The 25,572-nt window shown below is 42.7% G+C and overlaps 1 protein-coding gene across 1 annotated transcript; it reads right to left on the bottom strand.

Annotated features, from left to right (window-relative positions):
- Positions 1-761: 761 nt before the first annotated feature.
- LOC102461254 (carboxymethylenebutenolidase homolog) lies at positions 762-25,113 on the bottom strand. The gene is made up of 6 exons (XM_006111046.5): positions 24,975-25,113; positions 13,975-14,197; positions 13,299-13,406; positions 7,504-7,646; positions 5,949-6,040; positions 762-2,609 (listed from the first exon to the last, which is right to left on the bottom strand). The coding sequence occupies exons 2-6, from the start codon at positions 14,187-14,189 to the stop codon at positions 2,430-2,432; spliced, it is 738 nt and encodes a 245-aa protein (XP_006111108.3). The 5' UTR covers positions 14,190-14,197; positions 24,975-25,113; the 3' UTR covers positions 762-2,429.
- Between the last annotated feature and the right edge of the window lie 459 nt (positions 25,114-25,572).

The following is a 25,572-nucleotide window of genomic DNA, read 5'->3' as shown; positions in this document are numbered from 1 at the left end:
TTATTCCTCATGAGGAGCAGGACTACTGGGGCTGACAGGAGCACCCTCTCAGTTCAAATTAGCAGGTCTTCTCTAAACTAGTTAAATCAAACCCTGGAAGATCGACTGTGGCAGTGTCGATCTTCTCCATAGTGCAGACATGGCTTCAGAAACTAACAAATATATCATGAGCTTTCGTGGGTAAAACCCACTTCATCAGATGAGTTGTAATGGAAATTATAGAATGCAGAATATATATAGGCAAAAGCAATAGAAGTCTGGTGTTCTTCTCACTGTGCAGAAGAGAATGGATTTGGGCATCTTTCGCCTTCATCTATCATTTTATTTCTGGAGAGAGCCCAGGACTGGGCTAGCAGTGTCCTGTAGGTCAGGAATGAGGGGCTCTAGCAGACCTGAAGGCTAGCCCTTGATCCCTGGATGGAGGATGGAGCCAGGGGCAAGCACAGGAGGGCGGAATGGGATGGACAGGATTCCCGCGGGGCAGTGCAGAGATGGTACTTTCCTCTGTGCACCAGAAGAGGGTCCTTGGGAATTAATTCCCTCTCTCTCCAACTGAGCTGCAGCTCTTCCAGGCAACAACAGGTGCTATTCCCACCCTCCTGGCTGGGAGGCTGATTAAGGTTACTTCTTGTAACCTGAGTTTTAGTGTCTGGTCACCACTGCTGAACAGACACTGTCAAATCCACTTTTTGACCAGTCTTTTCAGTAAAAAAACAGACACCTGACCACAGGGGCACTAGAATGGCGTACTCAGGGGACCGTGGTCTCCACTTTTAAAAGTGGAAGGGCTATGCTCTCCCACTAAGTTCCTGCCTTAAAGGCAAGTGACAAGGTTAGGAGAAGAGAAGAGCAAGTGGCAGGTAAGCCCCCCAGGGGAAGAGGCAGAGTCAGGAGAGGGCCACAGTCTGGACATCTGTGTGGCTCCCTTCTAAGTGTTGGCATGGCCCCATTGTAAACCCAGTACTGACTGCTGATAAAAGTTTCTATGTAGAGAGATACAAAAAGCAAAGAAGTAGTTAAGACAGTTCAGTATTTCAACAGCTTCAAAAAGAATCGGGTGGAAATATTCAGACTTTTCCTTGGCAGCAAGAGCTTGACATGTATGAACCAAATAATGAAGCTAACATGACACCTGGGAAATCTGAATGATTAAGGAGACCTTCTTGCTTCAGTATGTGATTTTGACACTTTAAGTATTATTTTTAAGGATGCAAAATACTTTTACACAATTTTTTTAAAATATGCACTTGTACACTATTGCTAGTTTCTGACTCAACCATGACATGGGCATATTTCTTAGAGTAGATTTTTTTCCCCAGTAGCTAAGTGTTTTTTATGAGTTTATCATGAACACTTGAATAGTGTCATGCATGTTTGCAAAACAACATCTTTTGACTGTTTACAGTTATTTGATCTCTTAACATCAGTCACTTGCTAGTCACCATACTAAGCTAAACTGCTCCTTTTTGTTACACAAACAGCAAATTCTACTAAGTACAGCAATATGTTTTGAACAAATGTTTTGTAGTCATTAATAAAAATGTTTTGACTTAGTAAAAGAAAAAAATGGAGATCGTATGAGGAGATCCGGTATAAGGCCTAAGTGATCAAAACAAACTTCCTGGGACATCAAATAGAAAAAAAACATGACTGTGCAGGTGAAATTAAGATGTTTGGCCATTGTTGTCATGATAGTATACATCAAAGGAGTCCACACACTCTCAATGAATGACCAATTTCCATTAGAAATTCCAGAGAATTTTCTCCAACAGATAACAACTATATTAAACTAAGCTGAATTTGTACAACTTTTTAATACTTAATGATTTCTTCATTCAACAATGATTCTGTGTGAAATCGGGATATAAACATTAAGAACTACAAATTAAAAAGTGACCATGTTTAATTATTGTAATTGTTCAACGAATAATACTCGTTTTCTTTGTCAAAGTTACAGGAATACAACCATTGTTTTTCTATAAACTATAATTCAATCAAGTGCTACTCTTAGGGTATGTCTAGACTACATGGCTCCATCAACGGCGGAAAATGAAGCGGCGATTTAAATAATCACTCTTCATTTACATCAAAATAGCCACCGTGCTGTGCCGATCAGCTGTTTGGTGGCACAGCGAGGCAGTCTGGATATGCCGCAGTCGACAAGGGAAGCCTTTGTCGACCGCTCCGGTATGCCTCGTGAAAGGCTTCCCTTGTTGACCGCGGCGCGTCCAGACTGCCCCGCTGTGCCACCAAACAGCTGATCGGCATAGCGCAGCAGCCATTTTTATGTAAATGAAGCAGCGATTATTTAAATCGCCGCTTCATTTTCCTATGTCTAGTAAACTCGTCCACATGGCTCCATCGACGGAGTCATGTAGTCTAGACATACCCTAAGATCCCCAAAATAAAGACTAGACTTTATATTTCTGTTAAATATGTGTTTTTAGCCAGTTCATCATATCCTTTCTTGCTTCTTCAATATAAGGTTTATCACGAGGTTTCATATCTTCTGGCTTTAACTCTGCAAAACCATGAACTTGTCCAGGATAAACTTTAATTCTGTATTCAACTTGACAGTACTGTTTCAGTTTCTCCTCCAATAATATAACCTGTAACACAGAACATCCTTCCATTACTGTGTTGTTTTTAATTTTTGTTTAACTTGTCAGCTCTCAGTTTGTCCGTTTTGTTTAGCTTTGTTGAAGATGTAGTCAGTGTCTTCTTTACTTATGTAACACTCAGGCCAGATTCGATTACAGGCTCTTAAGTAATAAAAAAACCTCATCTTTGAAATATGATTTTATGACAGATATGCCAATTTCCTCCCATATCCTTAAAAAAGCCTCAATGAATTACGTTTCAGAGTTTGTGGGGGCCGTTGTACCAAATACATTTATGTATTATTGTGGGCCAGGATTGTATGCAACCTCTGTAGGGGCATGTCAATACTGCAGGGCAAAAGTCAAATTAAGATACCTAATTTCAGCTACGTCAATTACATATCTTAAGTCGAAATAGCTTAATGCAGCTTTTGGCGCTGTCTACACAGCAGGAAGTCGAAGGAAGAACACTCTTCCTTCGTCTTCCCTTACTCTTTGTGAAATGAGGGTTACAGAAGTCATAGTAAGAAGTCCCGCATCTCCAAATTATTTTGAAATAACAGCTTTTTGTGTAGATGTGCATTTTGTTATTTCAAAATAACAACAGCTATTCGGAAATAATGGAGCTGTGTAGCTACAGCATAAATCTACGTCTACATTACAGCACTATTTTGGGATACCAGAAGTACCCTGAAATAGCTATTCTGTATCTTTTGAGCGCGCCCGATATTTCAAAATATAACAGGCTTTCTGTTTCAACGTCCCGGTAAATCTCATTCTACGAGGAGTAAGAGATGTTTCGGAATAGCGATTTATTTCAAAATAAGTGCTGTGTGGACAATGCCAAATTTCAAAAGAAGCTATTTTGAAATAACATCGAAATAAGATACGCAATTTGCTTAGCTCAAATTGCATATCTTATTTCGACCTACCGTGCAGGGTATATGCACCCTGGGCTCGTCTAGACTACGCTGAAGTTTCGAAAGAGGATATGCAAATTCTGCGGGAATTTGCATATCTTCTTCTGATCTCACTTTTGAAAGCAGAGCTTTTGAAAGTGAAAGTAGTCGGGACATCGTTTTGTCGGAACCACCCCCCCCATTTTCGAAAAGCCACGTAAACCTCCGCTTTCGAAAGTGAGATTGGAAGAAGATATGCAAATTTGCATATCCTCTTTCGAAACTTCAGCGTAGTCTAGACATAGCCCCTAAGAGGAGATCCAATATAAGGTCCAAGTGATCAAAAGATTCTATTGAATAAGGTGCCAGATAAGAATGGGGTTTCAGGACAACACATGTGGGCTGTGTCTAGACTGGCATGATTTTCCGGCAAAAGTCCCTTTTGTGCAAAGCTTTTGAGCAAAAGGGCCAGTGTAGACAGCTCAGATTTGTTTTCCGCAAAAAAGCCCCGATTGCGAAAATGGCGATCGGGGCTTTTTTTGCGGAAAAGCACGTCTAGATTGGCAGGGACGCTTTTCTGCAAAAAGTGCTTTTGCGGAAAAGCATCCGTGCCAATCTAGACGCTCTGCGGAAAATCAAGCCAGTCTAGATGTAGCCGTAGTGTGTTCAGATGTAAATAGGGAAGCATAGAGAATGAAGCCAGGGTTTGATACCTCACCCAGAGAGTTCCATTGCTGTCCTGCCTGTTACACTTGAAAGCTCTCCAGGAATTTTTTGTTTTTGTTTTTTTAAGAACTAAATAAAAAGCTCTTTGTAATAAAAGCACTTAAGAAGCAAAAATAAAGGTAATGTGCCTTGTGAAGCCTTAATTGTTTTCTCTTGCATGTATGCATTACAATGCAGACTTTGTCTATGTAATCACATAATATATTTTCCAAAGAGCAGAAGCCTTATTCAGTTTGCAGGGTGGGTGGTGAGATAGCATTGGGTAGTGATTGAGGCTGGGGAGGAGTACTCTGTTCTTCTTCTTAGAAACTGTACAGTGTGTTGTCCCGCACCCTAACTCTCTCAGGGGCTAGATGACGACTGGCAGTGGGTCATTGAGGCAAGGTGGGTATAGGGGAATTTGGGCTTTTCTGGGTGGGGAGGACCCCAGAATGCAAAGACTGATAAATATCCTCTTCCCCAGAAGGGGATGAGACACAACAATTGTGGGGCCTCCCAGGGGGCAATGTCCTGAAAGTGGGAGTGATGTGAGTCTGGAACTGACTCACAGAGGGGGTTATCTGGTGGGTAGATAGGAGCTATTGGCAAGAGGTACTGTGGTGGTGAGTCTGCCCTTTGTCACGTGGGTATGACAAGTACAATATGTTCATTACTGCTCTTTGCTCTAACCAACTGCCTTTTCCCAGTATACCCAGACTGACAAGGTGACCTACCCAAAGTCACTCAGGCAGTTCTGGGGTAGGGATGAGAACTGAATCTGACCCCTGCAGGAGGACTAACAGACTTGCTGGGCTCTGGGGCAAGGTGGGAGTGGAGACTGGCTCTGTGGGTCAAGAAGGCACAAGAGGTGGAGCTCGGGCAGCTAGTCCTCAGCATCACCCAGACCATGCTTTGCTCCCCCCAACCATTAGCACTTCCTGGAGTGCACCAGATCTCTGGCAGAGGTTTAAAGGGCCTGAGACTCCAGCCGCTGCCTCTGCTGCTACCACAGTACCAGTGGCAGTGGCCAGGCCCTGGGGCAGTTGTCCTCTGCCCCCTCCACTTCAGTCCCATCGGTGGGCCTGGTCTCCAGAGTCTAAATTCAGTTGCCTAACCACGTGCCCTCTAAGAGGCAAAGCAAATAACCAAATGGTTAATGGATGGTTTGTATCCTGGCATCTCTCTGGACATGTTCAGCCCTTGCTTGCCATGGTACAAAGAGGCTGACTTTTTGCTCCGCCATGTTTTTTCTCCAGTCCCCCTGAAAGAGAACCTATACCAAGAGTGGACAATAATTTTTGATTGGGTGAGCGACCACTTGGTAAGTGGTCAAGGGCTGAACTTTTCCATGATATTAATGAAAGAAGTGCGGGGTCTAGGATGGAGGTTAGGTGCAGAAAGGAGCTGGGGGTAGGGATTGGGGTGCAGGACAGGGTGTGGGTTCTGGGAGGGAGTTTGCATGAAGAAGGGGGTTGTGGCCTGAGACTTATGTGAGCCAGATCTGGTGTCTTGGCAAGATGGATCCAGCCTGCAAGTCATATTTTGCCTGGTCGTAAGCTATATAGTGGCTTCTATGTAAGCTCCAGGAGAAGCTAAAATATTGCTAGAAAAATCCAACTGCTCTGCTCTTTTATTTCTCTGATGGTTTCCTGGCAGGCCTACACAGATTATATTTAGTATCTGGAATTCTGCCTTATAAAAGTGTGACAAGAACAGAGAAATCTGTTTTCAGACAAATACTTACTTGGTCATGTGAGATGGTGTGATCTTTTTCCCCGAAAATGAAAAAGGTTGAGTTCAGCAAATTGTATCTGTCATCAGAGTCTCTGATTATTCCTATAACACATTTGGAAAGATGAGTTGTGAATTTAAATACAAACTTCTATTTGCTTCAGCAGTATTTATTTTTCATTATAAAAATGTACCATCACAAATGCTATGTACAAATGTAGATCAGCTTTAAAATCACACAGGGTGAGGCTTAATTTCCTTCAAGTGAACCAACAAGTGAAAGACTGCATATTAAAGTTGGCCTTGCAAGATACAAAGGTTGTTTCTTGGAAGCAATGAGGGCAGCAAATTTTATAGTCAACTGCCCCCTTCCTCATCCCCAAAACTGGGATGGCACATAAAAAGAAAGATGTGTAAGATAGACAGGATGCAAGTTGGACAGGGCTTTATAAATCAGCAAGTCTTGGCAATGGTATCCAACTGGTTTCTGGGGGTAGTTCAGACTGTGGCATATCAGTGTCTGAGACACAACACCAAGCAGATAAAAGAATCTGTATTCTGCAGTCCTGGAAATCAGAGTGGTCTTCAGGCTGATGTTCAGCACATTACAGCAATCTAACCTGGCAGTGGCTAAGGCATGCATAAATGTAGCTACATCTCTATCCAAAAAAAATGCTATACCTTCCTTGCCAAGCCAAAGTGAATGTACCCCACGTCACTACTGTACTCAGGAACCAACATGGTTCCCACATTGTGAAACTTCTTAATAGCCTGTGGATGTACTCCCCTCAGAATGGGCAGCAGAAGTTGTCTCCGCCATTGTCTGTGCCCAGCGTCCAGTCTAAACTTCTGAAATATCCCTATGATCTAGGCTCAGTTAAGCATTTAGCCCGTGAACAATGGATTTTCTCCCTCTTTCAGACTCCTTATATGCCAAGTTGTTCGCTTGTGCTCTGGGATATCCCAGTATGCATTATACCATGACAACACGGAGAGCAGAAAACCCTGCTGGAGCATAGAAATAGTTAAATGGAAATCAGGAAAGGCTTGTTTCTTGAGGCTAGTTTTTACTACAGGCTAAATACGTGCTGCTGCATATCGATGTGACAAGTCTGGTGAAGATACAGTAAGTTGACAGGACAGCAGTCTCCTGTTGGCACAGCACCGCTTTAAGTCAATATAAGTTACATCAACTTAAGTGTTGTAGCTTGTGTAGCTTAGAACAATTTACAGTGTTAGTGTAGACAAGGCCTTAGTATATTTCACAGATTAGCACGAATTTTCTTCTGATGGAGAACAAAAGATTTTCTGAGCAATTATAGAGCCAGTGAGGATATTTCAGTGAAAAATGAATGGCATTTTCTGTTCTGTGAACATTTAAAATACCAACTATCCCTTTAGTTAGTGGGAGCATATAGTATATATTGCTGAAATCAACTGTTATATTTAAATCTGCAAGGCACCTGTAAGTTGAATACTTTTAAAAAAATCTATCAAGAGCAGCATCTTAAATATATACGTCACATAATCAAGTGAGCCTGCTCAAATTTATATGCATTCTTCACTACCATAATGGGACACCCCAGTCTTTAATTCAGGATTTTTCAGCATCAAGTGATGTACAGCCATTCCGCCCCAGGAAAACCCAACGACACCAATCTTCTTTGCATTGCACTGCTCCTTTAGATACTTCAAGACAACATCAGCTTCCCTAAGACATATAAACAAAAAGAACTAAGACATTTACAGCAGAATTGCTATCTGAACATCTAAAAAGAACACAAAAGTATATAAAATTGTCACGATCTTTCCTTCTGTCATTTAAAATTATTCCAATCCCAAATTAAACAATGCTGTTTTTAAATGTGAGTTAGCAGCTAAGGCTCTGAATCAGAAAAGTTTTCCTGTACTGGACGGCAATTAAGCATATGCTTAAAGTTAAACATTTGCTTCAGTAGAACTTAAGTACAGTGCATTAATCATGTGATAAAGTAATTATCTGAACTGTGGGCTATTGTGCCATTTCCAAGAGAACAAACTATTTCATTAAATTACTTCATCCAGAAGGGAACAAATACAAACAAGACATACAAGCAAGTTCAAATGTTCACAAATTGACAACCGGTGATGTAAAGCGTTATTTTATCAGGACCATGGTTGTCAATCAGGGCTATGTGTATCCCTGTGGCCACACAGAGGTCTTGCAGGGGGTATGTCAACTCATTTAGATGCGACTAATTTTACAACAGGGTATAAAGTAAAATTTCATATGGACAATGACTTATTTTGGCTCCTTTATATATTCTACACTGAAATATAAAAACAATATTTATATTCCAATTGATTTATGATTATATAGTAAAATGAGAAAGTAAGTGTAGGAGAAAGAAAGATCCTGAAGCATGGGCCTGGTGCCTGAACCAAAGTAAGAGTTAGGCCTTGTCACAAGCAGATGTTTGCCTGTAAGTCAGTGGTTTTTTGCATTAGAACTGCTAGCGCTGCTCATAGCACATGAAATATGTAAATACATTTCACCAGGACAGTTCAAGGCCATCCCAACTTTGTGCACGATCAAATAGTTTGAAATAACAGAGGTGAAAGCGTAACAATGGGTGGTGAATAGGAATGCTCTGGAGGAAAGTACAAGGGGAGGTACCAAACACATCATTAATGTGTAAAATGATATGTAAGGGGGGCATCATAGATTGTCTCAGTCTATAAATGTTGGGGTACCTTGACTTAACTCTTTCTCCAGCCTAGGGGGCAATGGTGAAATCCATACTATTGACTGAGCCTTGTCCATTGCGCGGATACAAATGCATAGGGGCTCAGAGGCGGTCTGGCTACCAACAACTATTCATGTACTTGGACAATAAACCTGACTTGGATGCCTTTGTATCTTATCTGCATCTATGGTTTTGGGGGGCTCTCTTGAAGTCTGTTAGGCTAGCTATCTGCACAGAGCTGGCATGATATACTGAGGGAGCATACAAAAACACATGTAGCTGAACATTTATCATCACTGATGGAGCAAGAGACCGGTCAGGACACCACACCAGTGAATCCTGAGTTTACTACATTGCAGTCCTGACCTACTACAGTAAGCAATTTTCCAATACTAGTCACAGTGAAATGTTTGTATGTTTATGTCTTCATCTTGTAAACAAGTAGTTTTTAAATGAAGTGAAACATGGGGAGTATGCAAGACAAATCACACTCCTGAAAGAGTACAATAGTCTGAAAAGGTTGACAGCCACTGCTTTTTGTGAAGTATTGTGGAAGTAGAATTGCTTAGCTTGATCCAGAAAAAATGAAACACTTATCTACTTTAAAAATTACAGGACTACATTATGAACCACCTTCTAATTTGTGATGTAGCATAACAATTCCAGAAAACACCACTTCAGAGAATGCTAAGCAATTATTCAACTAAACATTTATTCAAAATTAATTTTGCAATAACTACTACACAAAAAGGTGATGTACTGCATGAAAGCCAAGGTAACAAAATTTGGTAAGTGTTTTTAATGTATACCATGGTCAATTTTTTTTTAATTACAAAAATCTCAACAAGCTTGAAAGATATTTGAGTTTTTAGAAGAGCCTGCTTTTTCATTTTTTAATTTTAAATGAAATTGTATTTTTTTCAAAATTTGGTGCCTAAAGTAATAGCAAAGTGCACATTTTGGACAAGAATTCTGTAGGATACATGTTCAGCAGCTATCTGATGAAAATTCAATAACATTTTTATACATACAGATTCTGGAACTTGAGTAGTTAAACGGTATGCTGGCAGGAGCAAAGGATAGTCCAGGAACACTGAGATACTCTTAAAGGGTTATGGTAGTGCTTAGTTGCCCATAAGTCGATGTTAGAGTAGATGGATGTACTCTAGCTTTGTCTATTTCTTGAAGTTTCGAAGTTTCTGGATGGATGCAGAAGAACTAACAGTGCCTCCCTAAATTCAGGAGCTGGTGTGTTGCAAATATCAGCATGGACTACAGATAATTATCATTGTCCCTACATTTCAATTTTTATTTAAAAGTGGGAAAATTGATCAGAAGTATTTAAATGTCTTCCTCAAAAGAAAAAGTCTGAGAAGTAGTTGTGTTAGTCTGTAACCAGGTTATAGTACATTAACTGGGTGATAACATTTTTGCCAACTCTGTTCGCATATCTATAGAAACAACACCCTCGCAGGGTCTAAACCCATAAGCCACAACATCAGGGGCTTATATACCTTCTATCAGATAACAGCAAGTACCCCAATTACTAAGGGAGACAACTGAACTAGAATTAATTTACAAGTTCTACAGTATCATTTTAGGCTTAAATAAAGATTTTAATTGATTAACACACTACAAAGGCAATTTCCCCACCTTTGGTTTTCACATTTCCACATCACATGCTATGAATGAGACACGTCTAGCTTAATTAAATTAGCTTCATTAACACTGATCCTATAATTGACGGGTAATTTCTTTTGCTGTTATATATACCCTGGATTCTGTAATTTCCACTTCAACTCATATGATGAAGTGGGTTTTACCCACAAAAGCTCATGACCTAATACATTTGTTAGTCTCTAAGGGTATGTCTACATAGCAAAGTTATTTCGAAATAACTATCCTTGCGTCTACACAGCCATTCCATTATTTTGAAATTAATTTGAAATAGCGGAGGGCTTATTTCAAAATTGATAAACCTCATTCCACAAGGAATAACACCAATTTCAGAATTGCTATTTCAAAATAAGTGCAGTGTAGACACTTATTTCAAAATAGGGCCCTTTAGCCTTCCCATGGTGCCCTGGTGGCCACTCTGGCCTCAACCAAGAACACTCCTCTCCCTAGCCCCCTCCCCAGAGCCCTTAAAGGGGTTGACTCTGGCCACAGTGCCTGTGCCAGCTCCAAGCCTGCCAGCCCAGAGCCAGCAGTAACTGCACCTGACCCAGTGGCTCCAAAACATGAGCCAGCAAGCCACTGGCAGCCAGCCCTCCACCGTTCCCCAGGAGCAGTCTGCTGATTCCCAGGAGCCTGCCAGGACTTGGAGAAGGTGGGCGCCTTCCTGGTCCAGGGTGGAGATCATGGACCTTATTCAGGTTTCAGGGGATGCCCCCAAAATCCATGATCTCCACACTAGATGAAGGAACGCAGCCGTCTATGGCAGGATAGCTGCCAGCCTGGCCACCAAAGGCCACATACAAACCCAGGAGTTGGTCTGGAAAGCATCCAGAAAACTGTAGAAACCAGCACATTTATGATGCCTGGAAAAGCAAAAAAAAAAAAAAAAGGAAACTGGCCTTTTAAGTGCCAGGCCACTTCTCAGACAAGTGTGCAGCACATACCTGGAGGAGGAGCAAAAGGCAGCCGGAAGCAAGCAGCAAGTGTCATGGCTCCTCCTGTGCCTCCTGGCACCCCCAGTAGGCCAGCCCCCCTGTGGCTCCCACCTCCTCCCCCCAGGAGGCTGCTCCCACCATCTCTGCCTCTCACCCCCAGCTTCCAACCCCCCTCACCAGGCCGCAACCCGCCCTGCAGCTTGTGGCCCCCCAGCAGGCCACATCCCAGCCCCCGCACAGCTTCTGTGCCCTCCCCCACCCCCATAGGCCCCGCACAGCTCCCAACACCTCCCCCCCCTCAGATAACCAGAATTTTTAGGTTACTGGCATGCCCTAATCCCCAGGCGTGCCAAATAACACAGGTTTTACTGTATAATAATTATGCCACCATCTCCAGAAGGTGGGATAGCCCAGAATCACAGCCTGCTTTCAAGAGATATTTGCACACTTCTGGGTGCCCAGCTAGCAGGAAGCCACCAGACCTTTGGACAGATAGTGGGTAAATTAAAGAATAAGCACCTTTCCTGACACTTTTTTAAATATAAATTGAAATCCAGGCAATTCCCCTCTCCCCCAGTTTTTCCTCCCTTGCTGTAGCCTCTCTTCCACATCCTTACACTTTTGCAATATAAAACAACATGTTCTGATTACACGTCTGAAGTAACCCTCTTTTCCCTTCAGTACGCATCTTTTGCAGATTCCCCCAGTAGTCTCCCAGCATTGACCTGGCCACATTGAAGAACATGGCATCGGAGCTCTCCTTTCTTAGCATGCAGAGGAATGGCCTAACTTTTCAACCCTTAACTCCTGTTGTGCTTCCTCCCACACATTCTGCCTAGTCTGTAATTTAGAGGAGTGACTGCAACACTATAGATAGGTAGATCAAATCAAGCTTGAATAACAATAGTAGTGAAGCCAATGTGGATGGAGATTATTTTGAATATGTACCCTGGGTCCTGAACAAGTAGGGCTAGCCAGTGCAGCCACTCATGTTGCAGCAGACTCATTGCTGTTATTACTCAAGCTTGCTTTGATCTAGCTGCTACATGTGGGCTAGCACATACATGCCTTGAGGCAGCTGCATCTCTTTCATTGCTACATTAAGTCCATATTTTTATATTTAGGTGCCCATTGTAGCCAAATTATTGTACTTTAGTATTAGTCTAAGAATATAAGTATAATGATAGTAACAAGTCCTATAAGATTTGTTTGTAAGTTTTGTATGCTTCTATTTCACCCCAACTCTCATGCTTACACAGTGTTTGTGGTAAGATCTTCTTCTTGTTAGCATTACAAATTAAGTTGTACCTCTTGTCTGCATCACAAACTAAGTTATGAAAGTTTCCTTTCTTTCTGCTGTTCTTTTAGTAATTTATAGAAACCCTTCTAAACTCTAATCTTGTCTGAAACACTGTAAAATTGCTTGGTCTGAGTGAAGGATGTGTGTAAGTGTGAAAGCTATCAGAAATGCCCAAATGGTCAAGAAGAATTGGGAACCCTGAAGATAACCAGGAAACATCCATTATGCCCTAGGCTGAATTAAATTAGCAGAATTGACAGAACCCTGGAGACAGGCAGACCTCCAAGAGTAAGACAAAAACAAGCTATAACAATAGGAAGCCTGACAATAGCCATCAAAGGATAACTGTGGAAAGCCCTGAAATTAACACCTCTTGAGGATGAATGACACTGCAGAACCCATAGAGTCAAATGGAAATTTATATGTATAAGAAGGGAAGCTTTTGCCATTAGACTCTGCATTCGGTCCTGCAAGCCAAGCCTCAGAGGAACTTCAAATTTCAATCAATAGACCCCCAACTTCTCACTCAGATTGACTGAGCCACGACAGACTGGTAACTACAAATCATCTGCAGGACATGTGTGTATGAATGCATATGTTGCTTTTCACGTTGTACTTTCAGTAAATGTGACATATTGCCTTTTTCCCAGAAAAAGATCCTATGTGCTTCTTATAAGCATAACACCATACAGCTTTGAAAGTTTCAGCATAAATATACATTTTACCTGTCCACTTTTGTGGGTTCTCGATCTTTCAGCCAGTCACGAAAATTAGCCCAGTGATCAGCAGATGTCCAAGGTTTTTTTCCCATAAAAAAGTCTGGGCAGATGGCGCTGTATGAAAAATAAAATGGAGTTGACTTTTAGGTCCATATAATGGCAAAAGGGATGATCTATGCACATCTAAATAATCTAAACAGTGCCCAGACCGACCCTACAGCTAGCTTATAGGAGAAAAATCTTCCAGCTAACGTGCACATGTGTGCACAGACATCTAACTGGAATGCACGTGAACAACATTTGAAGAATGTACAATTCTGGTTAGTATTTCTAATTATATTACAGTTAAAGTGGTTCATTTTTTTTTAATGACCCACATGGCTCGACACTCAAACACAACAGCCTTGTTGGTGCATTTTTTAGTGTACTGCACCTTGACATTTCTCAGAACTCTCTGTGTGCCATCACCATGTTCTGAGAATTGTTGCAGCCTGAGCAGCAGGAACCTATTCTACACCAGGATTTGTCAGGTATCACTTTTATGTGGCTTTTATTCTAAGACAAGTAATTCAGACTGAAATGGCATGATTTCTCATTTTGTATGGAAAATACTATTTGGAAATTTGAATCAGATGAAGCTGAGAGTGTCTCTTTGAAAAGAAATCAAGACAATAATGCTTACACGTATCCCGCAGCTGCCACTAGATCAGTTATGTATCTAATGTCTGGGAATTGCCATCCGTATATGTCATGAATCACCATCACAGCTTTGTCCGTGTCAAAAGATGGTTTGCAAACATATGCTTTGATATGCTCCACTTGCTGTTCATGTCCAAGGTTCACATAATTAGTTCTTTTTCCAGTATCATATAGGAATGGTACAGCATCTGAAGCCATCGGAAAAGCTACATTAGAAATGAAAAAAGATATTACAATATTAGCATATGATAAATTAAAAACAAGTTGGGTTTAAAAATATTGTCTTGAGTGACATTGCAACATTTATGAGTAACCTGAATATATCACGTCTGAAAGGGAAAATTAAAACTTAATTTTAATGTTCAACTGGGAAACTTTTTGAACAGGTCTCAACCAATCTTGTTAACAACCCAAAAATGAAGAAAGAAAGATAAAAAAAGCAAAGTTAGCACAACATTTGGGGCCTGTTTCTAATATCACACCTTTTTAACCTTTGGCAACATTAACTTCAAAGCAGTTACTCTTGATTTCCACTGGTGTGAAAGGAGAAACAGACCCATTATAATACAGTTTGATGGTCAGCCAATAATCATGTTACGTGAAGAAAATGCTGGAAGTTGTAAGTAATAAGGCATGTGGATTTGGACTGGTTATCCTGGTTATCCTGTGATCAAGTGCATGGATAGTAAATTGCAAATCAATAAGTGCATATATAATAGTTAATGATACAATTTAGTCACAGATACTGTGACTTTAATGAACTTCTATGACTTCTTTGGCTGCCAGTCGCCATGACAGTCAGCATCCTCTTTCCCCTGCTGTCTGCTCTTCCCCTGTTATTGTTAGTAATAGTCAGGGAAAGGTTGCAGGCTTCCATGAATTTTTGTTTATTGCCTGCTACCTGTCCATGACCTTTACTTAAACAACTGTGACAACATCTTAACCTTAACAATAGTCAGCCTGGGGAACAAAAGACATCAGCCTTTGTAGGCTAATATCACAAACCCAAACAGTTTCTCTCTAGCTATGGCGGTAAATTTACGCTCAATATCAGAGGAAAGTCTCAGAGGGGTAACGGTGTTAGTCTGCAACTTTAAAAACAATGAGTAGTCCTGTGGCATCTTAGCCCTGGTGTACACTAGGGAGTTATTTCAAAATATCTCCCCTTATTTCAAAATAACAAGAAGAGCATCCACTCGACCAAGCCTGTTATTTTGAATAAGGGGCTGGTTATTTCAAAATAGTAACTCCTGCTTTCCTTGGGGAATAACCTTATTTCAAAATAGTTATTTCAGGAGTTATTATTTCAAAATAATTTCCTGGTATAGAAGTAACCTTACGGCACATCTACACAGCACCATTATTTTGGAATAACTGATGTTATTTCAAAATAACAAAATGCATGTCTACACACAAGCAGATATTTCAACATGCCAAAATAATGTCCAGCCAAAAGGACTTCTTACTCTGACTCCTGTAACCCTCATTTTATGAGAATTAAGGGAAGTAGGAGGAAGAGTGCTCTATTTTGAAATAAGTGCTGTGTAGACGTGCCCAAATTCAAAATAAGTTATTTTGACTTATGCTACACAATTAGTGTAGCTCAAGTTGCATAACTTATTTCAAGTTTAGCCCTGCTGTGGACATGTATCCTTAGAGACTAACAAAAATAAATATAGTATCATGAGCTTTTGTGGAAAGTGAATTCCAGAATAAAGATGAGGGTGATGATATTAAAGATGGCACTGGTAGCAAGGCCCACGCTTAAAGTTGTTCCAATATTAGACCATGCTTTGAGGATCTTGGCCACACTTAAAACCATTTGGGCCAGGGACCTAGGCTAGTCAGTGGTCCACACAAGTGGCCTTCCTTAATCGCAGTGAACTGCAAGATTGTGGTAATCAAGAGGGTCTTCTGGGATATAATAGTTTTGCTAACTGTGCTTGCATACCTAGAATTTGCAGCGTGTCAGTTGAACCATAACAATGCTTTGATTGTATGCAGAGAAAGCACATGACTATCAGTCAATGATGTATGCCATCAGCATGCACCTCACTCACATGCTCTTCTTTTACCTGCATGTTACTTTAGTAATACTGGTAGGGAAAAAAACTATGCACATGGAAACCAAAGGAATTTGGCAACCCTGTACATGAGCAACAGTAAACAAAGTGTCTTGTGGGCCACACATCGAATCCTCCTGGTTTGCATGTAGGGTTGCCAGGTGTCTGGTTTTCTGCCGGACAGCCCAGTATTTGCACCCTCTGTCTGGCAGAAAAATTCAGAAAATACCAGACATGTGCAATGTCTGGTATTTTCTGAATTCCCAGCTGGGCACTGGACGGAAGCCTGGCAGGGGTGGGGGAGTGAATGGGAGGCGGGGCCGTGATTGGCGCTAGGAGCCTCTGGTTGCGTGCAAAAGCCAGGCAGGGTGGGGGCTGGGACTCCCTGCCACTCCCCCTGCCTGGCTTTTGCACATGACCAGAGGCTCCCAGTGCCAATCGCGGCCCCACCTTCCAGCTGGGAGCCTCTGGTTGCGAGCAGAAGCTGGGCGTGGGGAGTGACTCCCAGCCCCGCCCCCGCCTGGCTTCTGCTCACAACCAAAGGGAGCGCCTGCTGGGAGCGCGGCCCAAAGGACTCTCGCTGTGGCCAATGGCTGCACCCTCCCCCCCCCACCAGGTCTGCTTCCCACCCCCCTTCCTCCGGGCACCCCTCTCCTCCTGTCCAGCCCCGCGGCCCCCGACACCCCCCAGCTTTGCTTCTCGCTCCTCCCTTCCTCCCGTCTAGCCCCGTGGCCCCCAGATCCCCACATGCCAGCTCTGCTTCCCACCCCGCCCCCCTCCCAGCCAGCCCCGCCCCCCTCCCAGCCAGTTCTCCCCCCCATCCCCCGCAACCCACGATCAAGTGTGTCCAGTTTTTTGGCAGGGTCTACCTGGCAACCCTATTTGCATGTGAGCAGCAGGTTGCCCACCACTCATTTGGTTGGTTTTCCATGTTTTCCTCTGCCCCTCCCTTCTCCATTTCCCCCTCCTCCCAACAAAAAAGGTTCAGCCATTTCTGAGATACAGATTAGAGGAAAATCTGTTGGTTTGCCCTTGTTAAAAAACTTCTTACCGTTTCACGGAGAAAGTGAAAATGAGGAGTAACGTTAGTTCGATCCAAGGGGTTTGATTCGAACTAATGCGTCCTGGCACACACTTTCACTTTCGAAACAGCTGTTGAAGGAAGTAACGCACCGGCGAGATCATGCTAATGAAGCGCAGGATATTTAAATCCCCACTTCATTAGCAATTTCGGTCACCTATATTTGCATCCCTAGTTCAAACTAGGGAGCAAGTATAGACGTGCCCTCTGAGATTCCAGCAAGCAGTCCCAGGTAATAAGGAAGGGTGTCACAATGGATAGCATGAAAAGCAGTCCAGAGGTCAGCAAGGATGAAGAAAGAGAGAGAGAGAATGAGAGTCAGATGAGAAGAACACACTTAACCACCAAGAGGTGGCAGATTCTGTCCCATGCAGGGTTGAGACCAATGTCTGCTGTGAAATTTTACATTAACTGAAAACCATTTTGTTTTGTCATTTTTTGTTCTGAATTTGAGAAAAGGAAGGAGTGAGAAAGAATTGCATGAGTATCAGATATATTTATTCCTTACTTTCTTAGGGTTTCAACTGTATTCAAGCCAATTTCAGAGAAAAGAAAAAAAATTTCATCCACAGAGTTCATCACTATTCCACGTCTTTTGAGTGTGCCTGTTATTTCAAAATATAATGGGCTCGCTATTTTGATATCCCTGTAAAACCTCATTCCACGAGGCATAAGGGACATTTTGGAATAGCGATTTATTTCGAAATAAGTGCTGTGTAGACAGCGCCAAATTTCAAGTTTCAAAATTAACTTGAAATAAGCTATGCAATTTGCATAGCTCAAATTGTGCAGCTTCTTTCGAGTTCTGGGTGCAGTGTAGATGCACCCATCATGAGTGGAGACACTGATGGAAAATGGAGTTTTACCTGATTAAGGACCAGAAATTTTGACCCTCCAACTTTCTTTCAAGAGGACAAGATGCCCAGAGCTCCTATGCCTGTTGATTTTCCTTTCCTGCCTGTGGTGGCCCTGAGATACCTCAGAAGACTCCTTTTTTTCTTCAGCTTTAAAATGAGGAGTTTTCGTAGTGTTTAGTTTTTAAAATATTCTCCTGTGAGAATGGCAGCTCAATCACTGTGGGGTTGTGTTTAAGAGCCTTCTGGAAAGTAACTACCCTTTAAGCTGATTCAAGAGCAGTGCTGCCCACTTTCATGATTTTGTCATGAGACTCATGATAATTATTGTTTTCCTTAAAGCCCCAGCTCCTGGAGTCAAATGGACATGTGAGCCTATCCAGCTGAGCTTTGCAAACTATTCACATGACCTGTTACACAAAACTCATTATTTTTGTTTGTGCATTTTAAAAAGTCTTGTTTTAATGAGCCAACAGAAGTATAAGAAGTTGCATGGATCATTGTTCACAGGCTGTCCCAAAGAGAGTACTATTCCTCCAACCTCCAGGAGCATGGTGCCTGGGGCCATTCAGAGCTCTTGGTCAGAAGGGCACTGCCAGAGGTATCCTTTACTAGGAAGTGTGTAAGAAGAATTAACCTTTGTAACAATTGTGAAACTTGATTAAGAAAATGGTGGGCAGACATCAGGGATGCTGATACAATCCCCTCCATTTCTTTTCTGTTCTTCCCCATAAGCTCTCTCTCTCTCGCCTGCCTGGATGGCATCTCAGCCAGTTAACTCTAATCCACATTCCAGTATGCCAGGTAAAAATTCAACCACAGCTGGCAGCCTGGAGGATTTTGAAGGCATCTTCTTTCAGCAGAGGCTAAGTAGTATCAACTCAATAGTATTCATCACCATACAATTTTGACAGGTTGTCATACCCCTTTTAGATCGTATGTCCCGCCATCCTTCCATCAAGGTTTGGTGATGTCAGCCATTTTGAATGAAAATAAAATAATTATTTTTTTTCTATTTGCCTAGGGGAAATGCAACATGTTTGTGCTTTGAGACAAGTATAGAGCAAAAGTAGGAAAGAATAGAGGTTCTAAAAGATTTTTGGTTAGGTTTAACCATTGGCCATTTTGAGAGGAAAAAAGAACGATTATTTTTATGTTTGGAGAGCGGGGATGTGGAATGCTTGTGCTCTGATACAAGTTTAGAGAAATAGTATGAAAGAGAGTCCTTAAAGAAAAGAAGTTTTTTTAAAAAAAAAACAGCAAGTAGATTAGGATTAGAAGGGGAAAAGAAAAGAGAGGTTATTTTGAATAGAAAAGGGTGGAGTTTGTTGCAAAGTTTAGCAAGCCTGTGGTAATGTAGTGATTATAAAGAGTAAAAATATAGAAAAATTAACGAATAGAAAAAGGTAGATAGTCACAGTCGAATCTGTAGTAAAGAATGTATGTGACAGGGTATACCTGCCCTGTACCCTGGCCCAGATAGCTGAAAGGGCCCTACCCCCGCAGGCCTGCTGGGCATGCTCCCAGGGGAGCCAGAGAATAAAAGCCCAGGGAGCCACTCAGTCAGGGCTGACCACCAGAGAGGAAGGAGCTCAGGCCTGAGCTCCCGAGCAGCTCGAGCCTCAGCAGCTCCAGCTCCAGCCACAGCCACAGCCTCAGCCGCCCCAGCCTGCAGCCTCAGCGACTGCTCTGGCCAGGGAGATTGGCCGGCCAGGACTGACCCACTGAACAGCAGCACGCCAGGAGCAGTAGGAAGTAGCCCAGGGTGGAGGATTGTCCTCCAGGAGCTCAGCATATTCCCACAGGCCTCCCTGCTGAGCAGGCAGCGGAATCCACCACTGCCAACAGGTCCCTGGGCTGGGACCTGGTGGAGTGGGAGGGCCCAGGTCCCCCTCGCCCCACAGCAGTCCAACACCCTAGCCCTTTGGGAGGCCGGTGAGGTCATATGCCTCCTAGTAGAGGGGCTCGTGACTTTGAACTAGGCTTTTGGGGCTGTATGTGCATGGGAAAAGGGGACAATAACCTGATTTCACGGACTTCCCGACTGCTGAGGGGGTGTGCCCCTCGACATGGTAAATCATCGCTGCATCATAAACAGGGTGACTGTATTTCCCTATGCTGAATATGGGACACCTGGTAAAATTACTTATATTCAAGTGAGTTCAATGATGATCAAACAGAACTCTGCAGTAGAAATGTTCAAATTGACATTAAGTTGATTGAGCCCCTGTCAAAAAGAAATATTGTGCAGCTGAAGTAGCAAGAGTCTTTTTATTTGCCTTCTTATCTTTAAGGTTTGCTTGGGGAGAGGTGACACACACACACACACACATTCCCATACACCTCTTACACAGGCATGGGGGGGGTGACTAACCAACCCCATGTGCTCTCCCTCCCCAGTGCTCTCCATCCTCCATGCCTTACGGGGGCCCTGAGATGGACGTGCTGCTCCTGGTACCTAGTACCACATCGTCTCAAAGCATCATGGGGGGGGGGAGCATACAGGTTCACAGGCCCCTCTCCCCAGACTGTGGTCAGGGTTCATACCAGACTGTGGAAAGCAGCAGTGTTTCAGCATCATGTGGGAAGGAAGGGATGGGAGATGCTTCCAGCAGAAAGAGCATTTTCGAAAAAAGGTGTTCTTCCTCATAAAATGAGGTTTTCCGTGGTCGAAAAATCTGCCACATTCTTTTGATTTACTTTCAAAAGAACGCAGCAGCCGTCTAGATGTAGGAGAAGTTTTTTCGAAAAAAGGCCACTTTTTTCGAAAAAACCCTGAGGTCTAGACACACCCTTAGTAACAACCTATTTATAAAAGCTTTCCCCCTATTTTAGTGAGGATAATGTGAAGCAGCATGCTTCTACAGAAATGTTACTATTAGTAGAAACAGCGTCTGTGAACCAGTGGATCAGAGATAAGAAGGCTGATTCTTTTCCCACTTTTTAACTATTTTAAGTGAAAGTTATATTATGTTTTATAAAGGAATAAGCACTTTAAAAGATACATCTTTCTGAAGAAGATGCATCCATTTAACACTGTTGCAGGTGGTGTTTCACTGAAGAAATGAGTATGCACAAACCCTAACAAAAACAGAAACAGAGGGCAGGAGATAAGCCCTAAAAGGGGAGTGGAAACCTGTCTAAAACTGTATGGTGATGAATACTATTGCATTTATACTAGTGAGGCTGCATGCTCATTTAATATTTACACTGCCTTTGTTCCACCCAACATGGAGTTGAGCTAGAGTCATGGCAACAGTAGAATCTGGAATATCTCCTATCCCTGCTCCTTCACTTTATTTCTTCTTCACACTAGAGTTTCCAAACATGCTTACCTCCTGTGTGGCACTACTCAAAGTCTCCTGCCCCCTGGTTGATACCTCATCACCTGGCCCACTGGGCACACAACTAACATCAGAGAGGGTAGCTTCCATCAGTTAGAAATAAATTACAATCACCACAACAGTCTGAAGACAGCCTCCAGAATGCTAAAAGGGGTGGGGATACATCAAGGACTCTTCTGCCTGTTACAAGAGTCTACTCCTTTCTGGTCGCTAGGCCTATTGATCACTGTATAGTTTGGGGCATCAATAGGGTTTCATTCAATGTAAGGTGAAGATGTTTAATACTTGTGCTACAGCTTAGTTCAGGCCTGCTGGACACATTTGTGGCTCACCTAACATGATCAAATGCTACAGAACCTGAACTTTCATTAGAAATAAAATAAATGTCCAGTCTAGCAAAATCTTATAATAAAACCTTTGAAGTGCAACCAATGCAGTAACGCTCGCCTAAAACAATTCCAGCCTGAAACAATGACTCACTCTCCCCAACCCCTCATTAGTCTCATTACAGTGCTGGTGCTGAAGTCTAATTATGACACTTTACGTGACGGCATTGACTATTTCCTTGCTAACCATTTTAGTGCATAGGATATGGAAAGGAATGGAAATGTATAGATTTTAAGGTCAGAACCCGACTATTGAGATCTTTTCGTCTGGCCTCTTGCGAAATATGAGCTATAGACTACAGGTTGTATGTCCCTGGTCTGGGATCCTTGGGACCTAACTGGCCCTGAGGCATGGAATTTGCTGGATCAGGGAAAGTCAAAGTGGCGGGGGCTCCACTTTCCTTCTGGCCACCCAGGAGCTCCACTTTTTCCCATTGCCACCCAGGGCACTGATCTTCCCTTAACAGCCGGGGGGAGGAGGAGCTCCATTTTTCCCTCTGTGGTTTCACTGCTACCCAGGGTTCCACTATGTCCCTAGGGCTCTGCTTTTCCCACAATAGTAGGAGCCTTCGCAGCCATCCAGAGCTCCACTCTTCCTGGGGTTGGGGCTCCACTCTCTCCAGTGGCTGGGGCTCTGTGCTCCAAATGGTGGCCAGGGGCTCCGCTTTCTCCTCAGTGGCTCTGCCACCACCTGGGGCTCTGCTACTGCCTGGCAGCACCAACCTCCCCCACAGTTTCCCTCTGCCCCCTGGCACTCTGTGCTCCCCCAAGCAGCCTTGCTGCCACCTGGGGCTGCTGAGCAGCTCTGTTGCTGGTTAGGGACCTCCTCACTCCTCCTGCCAGCTCTCTGCTCCCTCTAGCACCCACACTTTGGCCCGGGGGCTCCATCTTGGCCCCTAGTTTGGCAACATTCCTGGCCTCAGCCCATCGGCTTATCCCTGTGAGTGTTCTCAATGATGTTCCCAATGATGCCAGATCGGAGTGTTGCCATACCAGGAAAATCCAGATTATGGAGTTTCAACCTGTACTGCCAGTACTTCCTGTCTCAAGCTCAGTAATTTCAGGCTGAACTGGAATATTTCTCTTAAAAGGACATCCAATTTTCATTTTAAGATTTCAGTGGAAGACCCTTTGGTGAACTGTTCCAATGTTTTATTCAGGGTGAAACTTCTGGTTGGGGAGAAAGGAGAATTGCTGCCAGGAAGGAAGTGAAGAGGGGTCAACAGAGAGGTCAAGTCAGGGAAAAAAGAGAAAAGGCTGTATTCCTAAAGTGGAGTATAATTTCCCACTGGAGATATTAGCTGTGACAGTAGGGTATTGTTCTGACAACCTCACCTCCAAGTTCTGACCTGCCCCTAATTGTGAGCTGAACTGTGAAAGGTGAGTGAAAATTCAGGTAGTGTCTCAATAACCTACTACAACAAATGTTGATGGGAAAAGGTGCAAAAGGGAGACCGAACAACGGAATTAGTATCAACAAATAGGCCTACTTACATAATTCTCTAGCCTGGAAAGCAGTGACTCTGAAAAAGATTTTGGGGTTGGGACACATTCAGCTGAATGTGAACTCCCAGTGAGATACTACGGCCAAAAGCACTAGTTTAGTCCTGAGAAGAGCCATGAAAATGATTAGAAGACATGCATTTTAGTGAGAGACTGTTTATTAAAGAGAAGGTTAAGGGATGACTTGATTGCAGTCTATAGATATCGATATGGGAAACAAATATTTAGTAATGTGCTCTTCAGTCTAGCAGACAAAGGTATAACATGGAAATAAAGGTGTATATTTTTAATGATGAGAGTCATAGACCATTGGAACAGTTTACCAATGTTTCGGATAGATTCTCCATCACTGACAATTTTTCAATCAAGATTGGAAAGCTTTCTAAAAGCTATGTCGGAGGGATTATTTTGGGGAAGTTTTATGGTCTGTGCTATACAGAAGGTCACACTAAATTACCACAATGGGCCCTTCTGGCTTTGTAATCTATGACTCTATTTTTCAAGGCCTGTATTAAGAGCATATCTGGTAAACCAGAGAAATGTGGGACCAGAAATCAGTGAACCAAAATTGACCCATCAGAAATTAGATCTAATTGGTGAACACAGTAATGAGGGAGTGGCTAGCTACCACAGCACTGGCTGATTGAGGCTATGTCTAGTCTCTGAGCTAGGGTTGTGATCTGCTCATGTCCATATACTTGGGCTACCTATCACCAAACTACTGGAAGAAAGTAGCTATCTGTTCAGTACAACCCTCCTGAAAATATCATTGGTACATACTTGGAATGGCTCATTCCTCCACTGCTGGCACCCATACTGTTGCAGCCACACTTCTCACACCACCCCTCACCAAGTTACCACAGATAGATGCACTTGAGTGAGGGAATCATACCATGGCCTTACAGCATATGCATAGCCTAGGAAACGGATTGGACTGTAACAGAATAACACCAGGTCATTTCTGCTCTTTTCCCCAAAAAGGACAGTGATTACCATCTAGGAGACTATCAAACAAAGGCTTTTTCTTAATTAAAAACTCTCTCCAGTTAACAGGCAAGGGAACAAAAGATGCTAGTAAAATGAAAGCCTTAAGAAATATTTTACATTTCAAATACTTTAACTGTTTTTCCTTTTTAATAAAAGGCTAATCAAATTTGCATTGATATCCTTGCCACTGCACTAAGGTCTCTCTATACCAAACCCAAGGCCTTCTTGAACACTATTTAATGTTGGACAGTGACAGCATCATGTTGAATCAAAGAGGTTATTGGGCCCATATATTACATCTAAATAAATTCAAGTACTTAAGAAATATTAAATTATGATAAAAACCTAGATATTTCACTAGTAAATTAAGCCACATTTTACCGTTCATCTATGTGAAAACCCAGACACTGGGAAATCTGTGGGTTAGGAGAATATAGACATAAATGTACACCCCCAGCCTACCGAGCATAATCAAAATGAAACTTCAGCTTCTACCCAAAGTGAACCAAATAGCCTTTCAAGGGGTGTCTCCATTACTCTTGGTCACTTGTTAAATTGCCATTGCTTACAGCAACACAACTTCAAGTCTTATTTTACAATGATGACTTTTGCACAGTATTTTGGTCATTTTCAAAGAAGTATTTCTAACTTCTCAATGATTCTAAATATGCCCCCCATTCCCATTAGACCTGCCCTGCAGTTGGAGCAGCTACTGTCTTTCTTTCCTCTCACTACATTGAGGAGAAGGATTTGCTGTGCATATACCTGCTGCTTGATCCCAAAGAGTAGATCACTCCCTTCTTCTCTTCAGCTAGAAACCTGCTTGATGGCTCCAAATATAAAACAGGGGAAAAACAGCTCTGATGCCGCCGCCGCCGCCGCCGTCGTGGTGGTGGTGGTGGTGGTGGTGGTGGTGCTGCTCACCCAGTTTCCAGCACACTGCTGCTCTCCTCTCTCATTTGTAGTTAGAAGTGAAGGAGGCAATTGCTGAGAACCCCGCCCCCTAGTAATCCAATCAGGAAGAGGGAGGAGACTCATCTTTATGGAGCAAGGTGGGGCTGCCTGGATTCCTATTCATTTAGCCTGTCTTTAACCTTTTTTCTTTTTAGACAGGTGAGAGTTTGCTGAACTGCATGTATTAAACATTCCCGTTCCTAGTTGCCTCCAATTCTCCAACAGTTGCTAGATGCTAAAATCTGCACCTTCCCATCCAAAATAGTAAGGAGAACATGCTGGTTCCAGTGAAACCAAAACTGCAATCTAAAAAACTACTCAGGGACATGTGCAGTGCAGTCATATGAAGCTCAGCAATTCATTTGGGCCTTAGTGATTACAAACCAGTCCAGTGATACCTTTTGTCTGT

This window comes from Pelodiscus sinensis, chromosome 2, assembly GCF_052426305.1.
Source record: "Pelodiscus sinensis isolate ZL-2025 chromosome 2, ASM5242630v1, whole genome shotgun sequence".
In the NCBI taxonomy this organism is placed as follows: Eukaryota; Metazoa; Chordata; order Testudines; family Trionychidae; genus Pelodiscus; species Pelodiscus sinensis.
The sequence above is the reverse complement of the archived record's forward strand: the minus strand, read 5'-3'. Positions and strand labels throughout refer to the sequence as shown.